Genomic DNA, 18722 nt, shown 5'->3' on the forward strand with positions numbered 1-18722 from the left:
TCAAAATGCATAAACGGCTGTAAACATGTTTCCTCCTGATTGCTTGCTCCGCTGACTGTCTACCCGCTGCTGAGCTCTGCCTGGATCTGGTTTTCCCATTTTGCTGAGCGGTGCCAGCCCGAGTTATTATCTGTTCATCTCCAGTTCATTCTAGGGCTGTGTGATTAATCGAAATCATCATAAAATCACGATTTGAGCGTGTGCGCTTTCTATATCGCTTTATAGCACCATTTTCCGCGGCCCTGACCTCCCGCAGTATGCTATCCGATCCAATCAGAATGCAGCGCTCCTAGAGCGAGAACAGAACAGACTGGGCATATGCCTAACTCCAGGTTCACACACTGTCTGTGATGCGCCTTTATTCCGAGCCCATGTTAACGGATCAGAGCGTTCACACTGCACGCAGTAAACGGCAAGAAATAAAAACGTGCGAAAATAATTAATATCTAGCACATGAGCATATATAGAGTTGTGAGTGCACAGGGCGCAGTTTAAGTGAGAGGAGACACGTTTTAACTGCTTGCACTCTCTCCAGGCGAGAGAAGCGTGTATCTGAGCATGCGCGTCTGGTTTTGTAACAAAGCAAAGGAAATCTGCGTGTGAGCTGAGAGATTCGCGCTCGCGCATTATTTTAATGTGCTTTCGCGTTACATTAATGCGCTCTCGCTGAAGTTTCTGCACCGCTCAGACATACTGTATAAGCACTGCAGATGGTGTATAGGTATAATGTATACGTATAATCTAATGTATAACAAATCTATTTCAACACCTGAGGCACCACTACAATTAATGAGCTCTATGAACAATCTATGGCAAAAAAAGAAAAAAAGTCCCTGGAAACAGGATTTATTTATTTATATATTTTTTTGGTATATGTCTATAAAGTTTGTTACACCTTTACTATAGTGATTATTTTGACTTATGTCTGTTGTAGAGACGTTACAACTTTTTGATAAAGCTCTAATTGGTTTTCTTTTGGAAATATGTTTCAAATTCATCCTGAATGCATTTATGACTGTAAAACATATCTGTGTGTCAAAATTGTGATTAAAATCGAAATCACAAAATTTATCAAAGAGATCACGATAGTTTTTTTTTTTTTTTCATATTGCACAACCCTAGTTCATTCAATGCATACAGTTAACAATCTAGTTTCTGAGTACTAAGTTATTAACCCAACAATAGCGGGGTCAGTTAATTTTTTTGCAGTGGGCCGCGCAAACATATGTGTTTGGTTGTGTGGGCCGCGAGTTGAAAAAGGTTGGGAACCACTGCTTTAAGCACCTTGTACCAACCTTGTGTTTGATTATGGCCTTGGAGGTTATAGGTGGAAGCTGTTTATGTTAATACTAGTACTAAAGTCTAATATCACTGTAATCAGCACAAACTGGGCTACAATAATCTGTGAGCATCATGTATGTACATGTTTTTGAGAAAAAAAATGTCTATGCGTGGTTAGTGAAAAACAAAAAAACTGTAAATCACTTGAATAGGGCCATAAAACACATACAGAACATTGGTTCCCTGGACTTTTGAGAACTGGAGCTTGTAGCCTAGAATTTTTATTTCTAAATTATGTGATAATCATCTTGTTTACTCACAGAAAACAATATACTGATTTAAATTTTCTACGACACTTTTTGTTTGTAAAAGTCATATGTGAGTAGGCTTCAAATATCATGAATATCATTGTGATTTACACCTGAGAAGACAAAGGCCTGCATAATGAGCTGCATAATGAGACTTTCAGTCAGATGTGTGACTGAGCGGGATGAGTTACAAGAAAGAATGTGAGGACAAAATAAATGTATATATTTTTGTTTGTAGTTTATTTAGAATATATTTAATTATCTCACAAAATAATTTAATATTCACTTGAGAGTGCAGTTAAACAGTTTATTAGGAACAATCAAAGCTGACTTTCAAAGCTGAATTTTTAGCATCGTTGCTCCAGTCACACACTGATTTTCTACAAAAAAAATAAAAATAAAAAACATTTATTATTATTATTATTATTAATGTGGAAAAGAGTTGAGAATATTTTTGTATTATTTTTTTATTTTTTGGATAAATTGAAAGAACAGCATTGTTTGTTACATTTGTTACATTTACATTTATTTGTTACATGTATATTATTTACATCAAGGTTTTGAATGGTATAGTGTATATTGTTATTGAAACTTCATAATGTTTCACTTGGTTATACATTTAGTCAGGAATTATAGTTTGGAAAAAGTCTAACTAGTAAAATGTTTACACATTATGTGAAACCTAATACACAATGTAAATCATAAGTATATCAATAAATGAAAAGAGAATTATGTTTATGATCGCTGTTGAATAAAGCGCTTCATTCTTTTTTCTGAGGAAATCTAAATTCCTGAGGTAATCCTCAGCACATCTTCTTCGGGTGAATTATGTCTTATTCCTCTCATCGCGAAGCAAACAGTAAAATAAAAAAAACTTGAACTGTCACTCTGCTAGGGGTGGGCGATATCTCGATACTTAAAATATATCGAGATATTTTTTAAACACGATATGGATTTTGACATATCGTATATATTGATATATTGTTCATATTTAATTCTGATTCTGCCACTTTGTTTGTTTGTCTTCTCTGTGCTGTACTCGCCCCCGCCTCCTTGATTTTGTTCCCCCTCCCCTCGCGTCGCGTGTTGTCTCATAAACATGGCGGCGTCCTCAACCAGACCGGAGACTGCAGAACTAGTATAAAAAAAGACAAATGGCTTAATTATATGTAGATACATCGGTTTTAAGGCGTCGGGCGAACAGCAGGCAGATGTCTACTGTAGGGCCCTATGATTTCCGCGATGCAGAAAACGCGGACGGAATCGCGGAATTCAGTCACAAAAACGGAATTTACAGTTGTGGAATGTCACGGAATTTGTAAAATTTTAAATGAATTAATCAAAAGTAGGTCATTGCACTAACATCAAATCGCAATATGGACTATTATCTGTAAATATTAAGCCGGAAAAGTCTATTTAATTATGAATCCTGCATGTACTGTCTGTCTGTTTTAATGAATGGTGCAGAAGCGCGTCTTCATTCATTAAACACACGGAAGCGCGTGTGACGCTCCGGTGATTCCAGCTTCTGTCGTCTCACTAAATGACGATGTGAACACATGAACAACATCTCCAAAACTGCACTGAGAGTCCCTCCATGAGCATCTGACCGTTTGATTTGAGTAAAACTACCGTCATATCACATCATAGACTGTATATCACATGCACAGAACTGTAAAGGTAAACCTGTCAAAATAAAAGTATTTGCCAAAAAATCTATTACTAGCCTATTGTTCAGCAGAATGTACATAGCCTACTACTACTACTATTAAAATGAAACGAACATAATTTAAGGAATAATCACACAACATTTCTTCCATGTATTATTTTTAATAGTAAATCCCCTTTGTTTACCAAAAAATAAAGTTTGCTTAATTTTAAATTATTAAAAGATAATCTAAATGAATGTTTTATGCCTTCATTTTGATAACCAAAAAAATGTGAATACACAGAATTTCAGAGGGGAAAAAAAATTCTCATAAGGCTATTTTTAAGAAGAAAAATTTAACAAATTAAGTTGTTTTTATGTATTTAAATAATTACACTTGCTTAAACACAGATATAGATAACAATAAAACATATGGTGAAGAAAAAATAAAACATTTCATAGGGCCCTAAACATGTAATATTTGGCATATTTGTTTTTACAGTAGTTTTTGGGGGGTTATTTTTCCTGTAAAGATATTGAGATATATATCGTATATCGAGATATTGCAAAATATATCGAGATATATTTTTTGCTCCATATCGCCCAGTCCTACTCTCTGCTTTGTTTTCTAAAAGCCGAGCGTTTCATTGAAATATTATAATCTCAAAAGCGCGTTCAAGCGCGGGGGCGTGGTCGCATTAGATATAATGAAGGTAGACGTGAAAGATGGACATAGCATTTTTTTCATATGGATTACTTTATCACAGAATATTTGTTTTCAGTAGTTGTTTAGTTTAAAAATAGACATGTCAAGCTTTCTATAGATATATCTCTCATGTATCTTTGTTGAGTATACACTGAGTTACAGTTCATTTTAATGACGCGTTTCCAAATGAAGATCACCGCAGACAAAGGCTGCAGACAGCACACCTTGTTTGTTATCTTTATTTTATAAATGCACAAAGTTTTGTTGTTATTATGTCTGTATACAAAAGTAGACCCTTTACAGATTTGATTGATGTATTGCTCTTATCTGTACAATCAAAACTGAAAGTGTAATTTAAGTTATTTTCGGGGTAATCAGGAGAAAATGCCTCATAACACGTATACGCGGGGATTGAATCCAGAGAGTTAAATAACTGTACCTCAGGCTGGATGAAGATTTACTGGCATTAGCTTTGAGGTCCCACAGCATTACCCTTCCATCACTGACTATCAGTGCAGCACTGTTCTCATTGACAGGACAGATCACCACTCGGTAGGGCCGAACTGTCTTAGTCACACGGATGGCATCACACTGGGAGCGGAGATCATATACCAGCTCTTGAACATTCTGCTCTGGATCGGTCACTGGAACAACAGAAAATAACACACATTTGAGACAAATTACCACACTTCTCAAGTAAAACAACTCAAGTAAACACAACTCAAGTAAAAACAGTTGATGAACATCAGGGGTGTTGCTGGTACAACATGAAGCAAAGCTTAGTTGCATCCACGGCCGGATTTACCAATGGGCTTCACTTGGCTGCAGTCCATGGGCTTCACCTTATAGAGGGCCCTCCTTTGCCCGTTTACATTTGTTTGATTATGCCATTCAGAAATGATTAGCCACATTTCCACTGCACATGCAAGGGCTAAATGGGCCAGATCAGGCTAACAGCTTCCAACTACGACCTTCGAGGCCATAATCAAACAGCATAAACTGGTATTTATGATTATTTGACACAGAAGGACACACATATTGTGTTGCAACTGCACCAGTTAATTTGATCAATTGATTAATTTGAGCCTTTAGCCCAAATGAGTACACATTTAGAAAAATTATATATTTTCATATGTTCACACCTGATTTTCCTTTTTTACAGAGGATGATTCTACTGTATATTATAATAATGTTCCACTAAATTATGTGATCTGTTTTGAGTGCTCTCTCCTGTCTCACTGCCATCTCACATGTTTTGTTCCTCAGTGTTACACAGACCAGTAAATGATTCAATCAGACTACAAGTACAATCGTTTGCAAAGATAATCAATTAGCATTTTAAACAAATCAGTTGATTTAAAGGGTTAGTTCACCCAGATAGCAAAATTATGTAATTAATATCTGGCTCGGCTCGGTGTTCATCTTCAGTTCTCTCTTCACAGCAGTTCAGTCAGTGTACTGTTTGAGTGCATGCATTACTCCAGGATATTGGTTTGTTTGAACTCAGAGAGAGTGTCAGCCACATTACAAAAGTTAACAGCTTAAGTCATTTGTGGATTAATGCGTATTAGAGATGCGAACCGTTTAAAACGATTCAGTTCGATTTGGTGAACTGAATGATTAGTTCGGGAACCGGATATCCAGACAGCTTTGTTTTGAACTCTCTCACACAACAGACACGGAAGAGAAGACAATGCTGAATAAATTCGTCGTTTTTGCTATTTTTGGACCAAAATGTATTTTCGATGCTTCAAAAAATTCTAACTTATCCTCTGATGTCACATGGACTACTTTGATGATGTTTTTCTTACCTTTCTGGACATGGACAGTATACCATACACACAGCTTCAATGGAGGGACTGAGAGCTCTCGGACTACATCTAAAATATCTTAAACTGTGTTCCAAAGATAAACGGAGGTCTTAAGGGTTTGAAACAACATGAGGGTAAGTTATTAATTACATAATTTTGCTATCTGTGTGAACTAACCCTTTAAGTATTCATCTTTAAATCAATGGCTGTTCAATCACCTAATGGCTGTTGTAGTTTCATATATAAAAAAGTAGCTTATAATTTTATTTTGCAATCGTTTAATATTTCTACATTAAAATGTTATATTTAAACTTAATTTATGCAGAATCTATCGATGGATTTTGTTGATAGTGATTTCATTTGACTGTTAACGTCCAACTTGTCTTTTTATTCAGATTCAATTTATTGATTTAAATTTAAGAATCTGACATAAGAGAACACATATAGGCTATGACAATACATTTTTGTAATACTAATAAATTTCTCTTTTTTTTCCTCAATGTAATTTCAGGCTTCTCCCAACTGAGAGAAGAAATCCAGTTTATTGTATTATGATGACTATTTAATATTACATCTAAACTAGACTTGTCTAAACATGTTGCATATTAATTGTAATTTATATGAACCCTAAAAGCATATTTAAATGTTTGTGTATTTTGAGTTACTTCATAATATAACCCAAACATAACCTCAAGCCTGCCCTGGTTGTATCAATATACAATTCAAGATGTGCAGTCACAGATGAAGTACCTGTCATTAATAAAATATTTAATTAATATAATTATCCAAAACAGATAATTTCTGTCATTACATTTTCAGTTAAAACAAAATTGTGATATGTATACCTTTATTGTGATGAAAAAAATACATGCCCTACTCCCAGATGAAAGGATAGATGTAAAGGAACCAAACCTGTCTTGCCTGTTTCATTAGGAGAAGGTGTTGTGGAACGGCACACACGCAGTGTAATGCAACCATTCTCATGGAGGCAGTAAAGAGCATCTCTCTGTGCACAAGGAATCACCTACACACAAGACAGAAAGCATTAGTCTTCAATGTTTCATGTAAATCATATAAACTTCTTAAATATAAAGTCTTAAATTTGATGACCTCTACATCCCTGTCAGCAGAGACCATATTAAACTAGACGAACCCTAGATTCAGATCCTCTGTGAAAACCTTGTCAACCATCTGCAAGAGACCACGAGAACCAGACGAGTCCTCTGCTCAATCTGACATGCATTGTAGCCTGTATTTAAACCACAACATGCTGGTATCGTTTGGCCAGAGGAGAAGTGCCCCCCCGACTAAGCCTGGTTTCTCACAAGCAGTGGCGTAGCAAGTTAGCCCTGGGCCCATATACAAAAACATTTGTATGCCCCCCCCCCATACATTATAGGTTATGTAGGCTCGATTGCTTCTTATTGTTGTCCTTTTTGAGGTAAATCACATTACATGACTATTCAACAATCAGTTTTATTAATAAAAAAATATATAAATGCTTGGAAATAATATTTAACATTTTCAAGTATGTAAATTAGTAGTGCACCAGCCACCCAATAAATCGCAACAAGCATGTTTTGTTATTTTTAACCTGTAACCTCCATTTTGGTTCACAGCTGAAAATAACATACCTAATTAACAATTGCAACAGTTCCTGACTTCAGTGTGCTACACACACAATTTTGGTGTCTTTGGAAAGAAGATCCTTTGGGCTTTACTGTCCATCATCCAGTTGATAATGCCCAAAAATATAAAAAAGTTATAGATGCAGAAGTGCCTTTAAAAAAAATTGTGCCACACTGATTTATTTTTAAGTCATGGGTTGAAAGTCACAGCACAAGTGTCATGAGTTCACATCTGAAAAAGGTACCCTGAAAAATTAGATTCCACCAACCATTTTGTTTTTTGAATGTCTATTCACAGCAGTTCAAGCGGCACATGAATCAATCATCTATTTTTCTATTAGTTCCACCATGAGATGAAACATGAACGGATATCAGAAGACATGTTTAGAAAAAATCTGAACAACTTAAACGACTCATGTAGGCTAATCGGCCGATCAGTACGTGTTTTGAAAATAGTTAATAAAATTGCCCTTGAATAGTCGTAATATAACGTTTACCTCAGAAACACCAGTATAACAATATAACTTTGCCATCATTTTTTTTTTTCATAAATCAGTCAGTTAACCACCACAAACCTTTTTATTATTTTATTTTTTTGTGAATAGGTGGAATTTTCACATTGATTAACTTTATTCACGCAATATAACCCAACTTTCTCAATCTTGTAATTAAAATTTTATTCTTAAAATATCATGATGCTAAAACACTGCCATATTTAGTAAAATACTTAATGCAAACACACTCTTGGAACAGCCACCCAAAACACACACACAAAAAAAAAGAAACCTACTCACTAATTTTAGTAGTAATTATTTAATTTAATTTTCCGAGTTTTTCTTTCGGCAAATACATTCACAATGTCCTTGGTGTTTAATTTAAGGCTTTGAGTATTCTCAATGGAAAGAATGGCTACTTTTGATAGTCTTTCGATAAAAGAGCATTACATTGAAAGAAAAATAATTAAAATGATGCCGTGTTGCTAAAGAGAGATGTGACAGTATTTTCAACTAGCTAGTTAATTATTATTGCCCTGCATATGACATGCAGACAATATATTTATTTATTTAGGTTATTTAGGTAAGAATTTAATTTGATGGTTTTAATTAAATGGTCCCCCTCGGCGGGCCAATAATCAACCAGGGCCCATATGCATGTGCATACCGTGAATACCCAGATGCTATGCCCCTGCCCCCAAGGTTTATTCTCCATTTCTATCACCAATGGAATTTTGGTTCCTTGCTCGTGTTGGCTTTGGGCACATTTAGTTGGGGACACAGTTTGTGGTAACATTGTTGACTTGACTGGACAGACAATATTGGAAGAGAACTGAACTGAACTGAGCTGGACGATGACATCACTAAATCAACAATGAACTGTCTTGAACTCATAAACAGACTGTTTTCTATTGTGCTCTTGCATTATTAGCACAAGTTTTTCCTGTCTAACACTGTATAGCTGCTTTGACAAACTGTATTTTATGAAGTGATATATAAATAAAGGTGATGACTTTGACTTGAAAAATAAAAGCTACATTTTGACCAATTTGACAGATTTGTTCTTAATATTTAAGAATGCATTTCAAAAACATTTATGTGCAGGCAACTACATTATAATGTCATTTTCATAATAAAATAAAGGTTGTGACATAATTCAATTTTATATTACATGCATTTTTAACATTTAAAATTAATAGTTGGTTCACTCGAAAATGAAAATAGTGTCTTACGAGAGTGTGTGTGGTCTGAAGTGAAAGTTGGTTCCATTATCCAAAATAATCTCCTTGACTTGACCCTTCTACACATAAATCTTCTGAGAGTTCAAATACAGGAATCTGTGCTCAGCAAATAAGCTACTTCGAGAAGAACAGCTCTACTAATGAAGCAGGTAAATATCACTCCGTATCTCATGAGTTCTCCCCCAAAGTATAAGTGAGTATAAGGAGCGATATGATTTAGGGATAAGTCTGCCATTGTTTGTTCAACTGCAGATCCATGTCAATGCCTATAGAATAGGCAATCTCTGATGACTTTTAGACTTTTTTGACTAGAAACAGGAATAGAATGAAAAAATAACTATCCACATAACAGAACATAAACCTGACAATAAGATTGTTAGACTATTGTTAGCCTATATGTTTAACAGTTCATTCTGATCCTCGAATCTGACAAGACTAGAGACTTTCTATTGATATTTCCACTTGCACATTCCAGACGTCTGTCAGTCAGTCTTTAAACCGTTCATTCAACTACATATTCAAAAACACATTCAAAGAGAGACGTAATGAAACATGCTGTTGAAATCATTTTAACTTTGAGTGCCACGTTAGAAGGTTCAGAATTAGAATCTAGAATTAGTTCGTTAGAATGTGTCAATGCTAAGACAGATTTGGCTTTCCTTGGACATGAAAACCTGTTTTCACAAATATATATGATTCGCAAGTAATCACATGCTCAGTTGATCTCTCTCTCACTCGCTGTCTGTTTAGGCTTGTTTAGTGCAAATCTATGGAGCCTCGGTACAAATCAGAATGGTACACATTGTTATCATTACTAACTTATTTAATATTCAGTACACATGCTCAGAGTGTAAAATGAGAAGAGCATAACCCTATGAATTACCTCTGGTACCCAGTTTAGCAAGCAGTTGGCTTCTTCTATCACAATGACTTGAAATTTTGTTAAGGTTCATTAATGTTTGAACTCTTCTGGCATTGCCATTCTGCTCAACCTTCTGCCGACTCTTAAGATGCCATTGTCTAGGATAAATACTACCGGTTTTCATAGCATGACCTTTGTTCAACAAAGTTATTTCATCTTGAAAACTGTTGTTGACTTCTTGGCTCTGAACAAAGGTGGACGCATTTCTCTCCCTCTCCTCCCCTTGCCTTCCCTGCTTGCTCTCTTGTCTTGTCTAGTTTCTAATACTTCTGAGAGACTCTCTCTGTACTGTTCTCCAAAACTGAAATCATGGATCAAATGGTCTTTCAACGCAATTGACACCATCTTCTCGACGAGAAGCTAGGGTTCGGGGGAACCTGACTGCCCTGCCAGAACGTTCCCAGCTGGCTACACGATGGAAGTGTGGGAGAGGTAGTGGGTCGTGTGTCTGGCGGCTCTTTCCATGGAGGACATTGAAGACATCTACCTATTTGGAACCATGATAACAGGTCTTCTGCTGATTGGATTAGGTTTTTCCCTGGGTTATCGAAAAAGTCCAAAAACGGGAACAGCTGTCCAAAGCCTCACAAGACCTCCCGTCATGATTGAAGCAGTGGGCAATGCGGTCAGCACTGAGACTTAACAGCAATATGGATAACATCACGAAGAAGCTCACGGCTTTGGAAAGGAAAATGGTTGGATTTGGAGACCAGAATGGACAAAGAGAGTAATCGTTTAAATTGGAATGTGGCTACTCGCCCCAAGACCAAATAATCGCAAACGTATCTTCTTTAGGCTCCCCTCTACCAGCACTGGCCTCAGCCAAGGCCGCTACTGGAACAACAACAACAACTCCCCCGGAGGAGCACTGCAGTGAGACGCTCTTGCGCCCAGAGAGTACACACACAAACATATGCGCGCATGTCGTTTTCTCCTTCTTTCCAAAGCGCTCGGGCAGTTGCGCTCCTGAGGCATCTGTTGTTGCTAAGCATCCATCAGCTGCGATCTCCGTTATAACCGTTATTTCCACCACTGAAAAACCCTTGCTGTAACTCTGTTACAAGATTTATTTTCAAAGAAAAGTAAAAACTCACCTGGGAAAAACGAGTGCATCACTTCCATTATGAGCGCGCATACCACATTTGAAATAACGAACTTGAGCACAAAAAAAGACGTGATATGTGAACGGCCCCTTTAGCGGTCAAAATGTTTACTTTCGGTTAACGGTTAAACGGTCAATATGAGCATCCCTAACTGGCATATAAACATAATATAACATACAAAATTAATTAATTTTAAGCCACACAAAGTCAACATGTTGGTATTTCTTGCTATGAATCTGCCATAAAATAAAATAAGTGTGACGAGTGGGGCGGGGCCGAGAGCCGTGGGAACGGGGCGAGGCTGGTGGAGTGATTGGAAATGAGCTACACCAGCTCGACTCACCAGTCTCGAGTCCCAAGGAGGAGATGGAAGGATATAAAACAGGAGCGACAACAGTGAGAGAGGAGAGAAGCCTGGTCCTCTCTCCTCCATCACTGTCGTCGCTCCTGTTTTATATCCTTCCATCTCCTCCGTGGGACTCGAGACCTGTGAGTGTCGCTGGTGTCACTGATTTCCAATCACTCCACCGGCCTCGCTCTATTCCCACGGCTCTCGGCCCACTCGTCACAAAAAGTTTATTGATCTTTGAAAAGGTGTACCTTTATTGTCCAGCAAAATTTGTTATCGTGACAGCCCTACTTCCCTGAACATCTTTGGACCATTTACTTAATGGACCATTTACTAAACATCATAAAACATATCTAAACCGCATAAGGACCATCCTTCTGGCTGTTAAAATCCTTGAGGGTTGCATTGCTTTTAGGACATTAATCACAATTAACAGATCAACATCTGATTTTATGGAAGACAGTTGAAAATCTTTCAGAAACAGACATTTCTTTATGTCCTCTTACCTTGGTATTATTGAATGAAATTAAATCGCAATTAGGCAGAAGCTGCGATTGTTATATGTATCTTTCAGTGAAGCACAGTTCTATGACCAGCAGTAAATCTCAATCCGAAGGCCAGAGGGCACTCTCGAGCTGAGACTCCAAACACGTCTTGCAAAAGGCACCCAGGAAATGCCTATAGCAGTTGCTGATAAGCAAAAGACTTAACTGCTTTCATTAATTCAGCGTGACTAATAAACACACAACTACAATATATGGTTTATCTGAGTTAGTCTTATTATAATATTTGTTATAATAAAGTATACAATAATTCAATGCTAATCGACAGACTTTATCACTTACCGTATTTTTCGGACTATAAGTTGCACCTGAGTATAAGTTGCATCAGTCCAAAAATACGTCATGACAAGGGAAAAAAACATATATAAGTCGCACTGGACTATAAGTTGCATTTATTTAGAACCAAGAACCAAGAGAAACATTACCGTCTACAGCCGCGAGAGGGTGCTCTATGCTCGCGGCTGTAGACGGTAATGTTTTCTCTTGGTTCATTTCTCTTGGTTCATGTCAAATTAATTTTCATAAATAAGTCGCACCTGACTATAAGTCGCAGGACCAGCCAAACTATGAAAAAAAGTGCGACTTATAGTCCGGAAAATACGGTACTATGAAATGTGTCATACTCTGTGTAAGAAGCCACCTCATCTCACAGAAGGGTTTATTTCAAACACTCGACTGAAATTATGAAGTGAGTTTGGAGTAAAACATGTTATTAAATGTGGTATTTTCATATACTTTCAGATGGAGCAGCATTTACTACACAGAGCCATAGTTCACTGACAAGCTACGCAAACAGCTTTCATAATCGCAGAACGATTTCTTCAATTTCATAATCACGCGATTACATTGTCTGCGATTATGAACGCGATTTTGCATTGGTTATCAGTGAACTACTGCTCTGTGTAGTAAATGCTGCTCCATCTGAATACACATGCTAGAGATTTACTACTGATCACAGAAACAACTCTACTGACAAGACAGTCACATTTGATTAATCGTGCAGCCCTGCTTGGTATATTCTCCTGGTTTACTGGAATTGAACTTTGTATGAAAGTTTCAGGCAATTCTATAAAGTTGTCACTGTCCAGCCCACTAACTTCCAAGCCACTCAACCTAAATGTTTTTATCAGCTTTTCCTGTCCCATTGCCCTGAGCAAGATCTAAATTTATTTGCCAGCCATGTTCAACCGCCACATCAATCTCTCTGTACAAAATGTAGCTGAACTTACAGGGTCTAAGAATGAATCATACTCCACTACCTTTGGTGGCTTTTACTTTTACTGGAATAACTGAAAACTTGTATTCAGCTGTAGCCACAACAACCATAGAGACTGCTGGAATTTGCCTCCGTAGCATCATAATCAAGCGTTTTTGATATGCAGCACTGTTGGATGTTTCTTGGAACATATTTGGCAAGTAAATTGCCTTTTACAGGCTTTTGCTAAATGTCCTTTTTTTAGACAAGCAAAGCAAAGACCATTTTGTCTCGAAATAAATTTTATCACTGTGTAATATATCTGCCATTTTGACACAAGAATCCTTAGCGTAATCATAAGCACAAAACAGACAGGGCTTATTAAAAGCAACATTAGCATCATCTTAACGTTTCTCTTAGCTTGTAAGTAAGGATAGAGACAAAGATTTTTTGTTTTTTTGAATGGTAAATTCAACAAGATGAGCCCTGCGAAGATTTTGCCACCAAAACAGCCTTCCGCACAAGACCATGGGAATTGGTTCCTTGCCACTGTTGTCTTTGGCTTCTTTAGATGGGGACCCTTAATTTCTGGCAATATAGTCGACTTGATTGCACAAATAATATTTGAATATTTGAACTGATGAACTGATTTTAACTGAAAAATATAGTTTATACTATTTAGGGTTTGAACGACTTCTGATTTTTTTAAAGTCGACTTTTATGTGATGAAAGTCGAGTTGAAGTCGACTATTCACTGATGACGTCATTAATTAACAAATAAGTCTCAAGCTGTGACAAACCCCTTGTGCACAACTATGGCATATAAAATAGCACTGCCCACATGGCTACTGCTCCGATAACAGCTAATTTTTTTCATTTTTAATCTTTTGCCTTTGGGTCATTTTATTTCTCACAGATTTCTGCTCGTCCTAAATCAGACATAGATAAAGTAGCTCAGTAAAGATTACATTTATATGAATGCATTAAGAATTATTGCGTGTGTGAATTAATTCTACATGGCAGCATCTTTCTAGTAGTAGTGACGCTGTGGGATTTAGTTATTTAGATTAGTTATATATGCTTTTCAGTTTCTAACCTATTTTATTGAGAAATCACAGAACAGTGTTGACAGTACATTTCCGCGCTGAATGATACTGTACATGCGATCTGCACATGACATATGAGGTACTGTCTGTAGCCTATGTGAGTGTGTTACAGTGCAGCAGCGCATTAGATTTGAACAGTGATTAATTTACCTGTACAATAAGCTGTTTAGAATGTGCATTTTCCCATTCAATTTCTAGCATCCAGTAATATAATCACATGTTTTGTGGAGCTTTCGGAGTATACAGTCTTGGCCAAAAGTTTTGAGAATTACATAAATATTGGAAATTGGAAAAGTTGCTGCTTAAGTTTTTATAATAGCAATTTGCATATACTCCAGAATGTTATGAAGAGTGATCAGATGAATTGCATAGTCCTTCTTTGCAATGAAAATTAACTTAATCCCAAAAAATTAAAAGGACCTGCTGAGATCATTTCAGTAATCGTCTTGTTAACTCAGGTGAGAATGTTGACGAGCACAAGGCTGGAGATCATTATGTCAGGCTGATTGGGTTAGAATGGCAGACTTGACGTGTTAAAAGGAGGGTGATGCTTGAAATCACTGTTCTTCCATTGTTAACCATGGTGACCTGTAAAGAAACGCGTGCAGCCATCATTGCGTTGCATAAAAATGGCTTCACAGGCAAGGATATTGTGGCTACTAAGATTGCACCTAAATCAACAATTTATAGGATCATCAAGAACTTCAAGGAAAGAGGTTCAATTCTTGTAAAGAAGGCTTCAGGGCTTCCAAGAAAGTCCAGCAAGTGCCAGGATCGTCTCCTTAAGAGGATTCAGCTGCGGGATTGGAGTGCCACCAGTGCAGAGCTTGCTCAGGAATGGCAGCAGGCAGGTGTGAGCGCATCTGCACGCACAGTGAGGCGAAGACTTTTGGAAGATGGCCTGGTGTCAAGAAGGGCAGCAAAGAAGCCACTTCTCTCCAAAAAAAACATCAGGGACAGATTGATCTTCTGCAGAAAGTATAATGAATGGACTGCTGAGGACTGGGGCAAAGTCATATTCTCCGATGAAGCCCCTTTCCGATTGTTTGGGGCATCTGGAAAAAGGCTTGTCCGGAGAAGAAAAGGTGAGCGCTACCATCAGTCCTGTGTCATGCCAACAGTAAAGCATCCTGACACCATTCATTTGTGGGGTTGCTTCTCATCCAAGGGAGTGGGCTCACGCACAATTCTGCCCAAAAACACAGCCATGAATAAAGAATGGTACCAAAACACCCTCCAACAGCAACTTCTTCCAACAATCCAACAACAGTTTGGTGAAGAACAATGCATTTTCCAGCACGATGGAGCACCGTGCCATAAGGCAAAAGTGATAACTTAGTGGCTCGGGGACCAGAATGTTGAAATTTTGGGTCCATGGCATGGAAACTCCCCAGATCTTAATCCCATTGAGAACTTGTGGTCAATCCTCAAGGGGCAGGTGGACAAACAAAAACCCACTAATTCTGACAAACTCCAAGAAGTGATTATGAAAGAATGGGTTGCTATCAGTCAGGATTTGGCCCAGAAGTTGATTGAGAGCATGCCCAGTCAAATTGCAGAGGTCCTGAAAAATAAGGGCCAACACTGCAAATACTGACTCTTGGCATAAATTAGGGATGCACCGAATATTCGGCCACCGAAGATTTTCGGCCGAAAATGGCCCAAAAGAGCATTTTCGGTTTTTGGCCGAAAGACTTTTATCACCGAAACAACACGGCCGAAATGTTGTGATGATGACGCAAACAGAAACCGCGACCTGAACGTGCACCTGCATAGCGCAGACCACGAGCTCCCCGCGACATTCACTTCACACCAGTGAGAACATTCTCTCTCTTCTTATTCCTTTATTCGCAGCACTAAAGCGTCTCCTAACAAAGAGATTGAGACGGACCACGAAGTGAGAACAAAGAAAGGTACAGTCTTATAGAGTCTGTTAGCACACGTCTCACTGAGATCTTTTCGGATCCTCTGCACTTCATCGCGAATGTGCTTGATCCGCGTTATAAAGATCATTACTTGGATGCGGAAATAAGGCAGCGCGCACGAGAAATGATACAGGCCGCGCTGGATGCGGAGAACCCGCGTGGAGACGGAGAAGCGCCAAGCGCAGGAGACAGATCAGAGCGCGGAAAAAAGACTCGTCTCTTGGCATTCACCCTCGTTGTCTGATATTTTCAGTGAAATTCTGCAAGAAAGTGCCTCAAATAATAATACATTGGCTATTGTTCTAGTTCTTAGGCTACTATATATGTGACATTTTATTTACAGTAGCCTATATATATATATATATACACACACACACACATATATATATACATATACATACATAATATCAGATTGTAGCCATATTTCTGCTAGATTTTCTGCTAGATTTCTGCTTTAATTTGATAAAACAAATTATTTATGCCCTGCCCCTATTTAAATACACTCTCTCAAATATTTCTCAAATGTCAGGCAGATGACAAGCTCAACTGCTCAACAGCTAGATGGTTATCTGTCTGAAGTCCCCATCCCCAGAAGTGATAACAGTCTTGCCTACTGGAGAAGTAATGCACTTTCTAGTCCTACAGAGAACAATTTCAAATGCACTTGACCTAAATGCACTTTGTTTTTATGAGAGAACAGTTCATTTTAAAACCTTTCTGCAGGCCAGTAGGCCTGTACATTATTATTTAATATTCACATGAGTGGGATACATTTTTAGTTTGAATTTTATTTTATACTGTGCATTGTTGCAATGTGCTTAATAAATATTGCATAATTTGTAATTATGTATTTTTATGTTTTTTATAATTTATGTAATTGTAATTATCTTTGAAACTTTAATATTAATTTATGCAATTGCAATGTCTTAATTTTAGTAAAGTTAGTACATGGTCATAGCAATAAATGCAATGGAATAATTGGCATAATTTCTTTCGGTGTTTCGGTTTCGGTTTTCGGCCTTGGTTTTCTCTTTTTCGGTTTTCGGTTTCGGCCAAGAATTTTCATTTCGGTGCATCACTAGCATAAATGTCATGTAATTGTCGATAAAAGCCTTTGAAACGTATGAAGTGCTTGTAATTATATTTCAGTACATCACAGAAACAACTGAAACAAAGATCTAAAAGCAGTTTAGCAGCAAACTTTTTGAAAACTAATATTTATGTAATTCTCAAAACTTCTGGCCACGACTGTACATTGAATAACTGTTTGGAAACGGAGCGTAAATGTGGAATTCCCTCAAAGATTTATTATCCTATTGCGCCCTCTATAGGATCAGCGACTATTTGACATCAAGCTTACAGATCATTGAAGTTGACTAGTCGACTAATCTGTGCAACCCCTGATACTATAGTCTGCTTGCATTATTTAAACAGTATTTTCCTGTTTAATACTGAAAAGCTGCTTTGACACAATCTGTATTGTATAAATCACTATATAAATAAATGTGACTTGACTAAATAATCAGTAATGAGTAAATAAGTAAATTGTTGTCGTCTACTTAATAATGCCACGAGTGGGGTTTGAGGAAGTGAACTCGCCTGCGTCTGCTCAGTGCGACCTGATGCAGCCCCTGAAGTGAGACACAGGAAACAGAAATACTGCAAAATAATAATAATAACGTGACTAAACGAGACAAAATAACATTATAACATTTTGTTTCATCTCATTTTGGTCAACGAAAATAAAGAAACATTTTAACATAGTTTGTATTATGTAAACCACATTTAGCCTTGCTTTTATTCGTCAACGATATTGCAGTATTCATTTAATTATAGTCATTGTCACATGACCAGCATTTACGTTGTGTCTCATCTTCGTCACATGATAAAAGTTCGTTGACGATGATATTTAGTTATTTTTTTAATGACGAAAGCAACTCTACTGTACACATTCCACTAGGGCTGCAACTAACGATTATTTTGATAATCGATTAATCTGTCGATTATTTTTACGATTAATCGATTAATCGGTTTATGTACTTATATTTTAGTTTTTTTCCATTTTTTCCCCAAGTAAATTATTAATAAATGGTCTTTATCATTCAGCATAGATTTAAGAGATTGTAACCATTTTGCACTGTCATATCCTCATCAAAAATATACCTGGAGTTGTTTTATTGTGTTAGTAATCCTTTGTCGAACTCTTCTGCAATCAGAACACTGACCCATACTCTAGCAAATTTCACAAGGAGATTTCAAATAATGTTTTCACCATGGCAGTCCTTAGAGCTCCTAAAGTAGTTTAACATCCTGAACAAAGCTTATTAAGGAATCTTTCAGAACATATTTTCACAAAGAATAAGGATAAAACAGAATAAAATTGCAGTGCATTGTATTTTATTATTTACTGGGAAACAGCTTTATAGCTTTTGCTGTGAAATT

The 18722-nt window shown here is 37.2% G+C and overlaps 1 protein-coding gene across 1 annotated transcript in view; it reads right to left on the reverse strand.

Annotated features, from left to right (window-relative positions):
• Positions 1–18722, reverse strand: part of wdr11 (WD repeat domain 11) — a 226446-nt gene that overhangs the window by 154164 nt on the left and 53560 nt on the right. The window contains exons 7-8 of the mRNA XM_059518127.1: positions 6667–6778; positions 4383–4587 (exon numbers count right to left, since the gene is read on the reverse strand). Coding sequence (XP_059374110.1) covers positions 4383–4587; positions 6667–6778 — 317 coding nt within the window. The remainder of the gene's footprint in view (positions 1–4382; positions 4588–6666; positions 6779–18722) is intronic.

This window comes from Carassius carassius, chromosome 30 (assembly GCF_963082965.1).
Source record: "Carassius carassius chromosome 30, fCarCar2.1, whole genome shotgun sequence".
Lineage (NCBI taxonomy): Eukaryota > Metazoa > Chordata > Actinopteri > Cypriniformes > Cyprinidae > Carassius > Carassius carassius.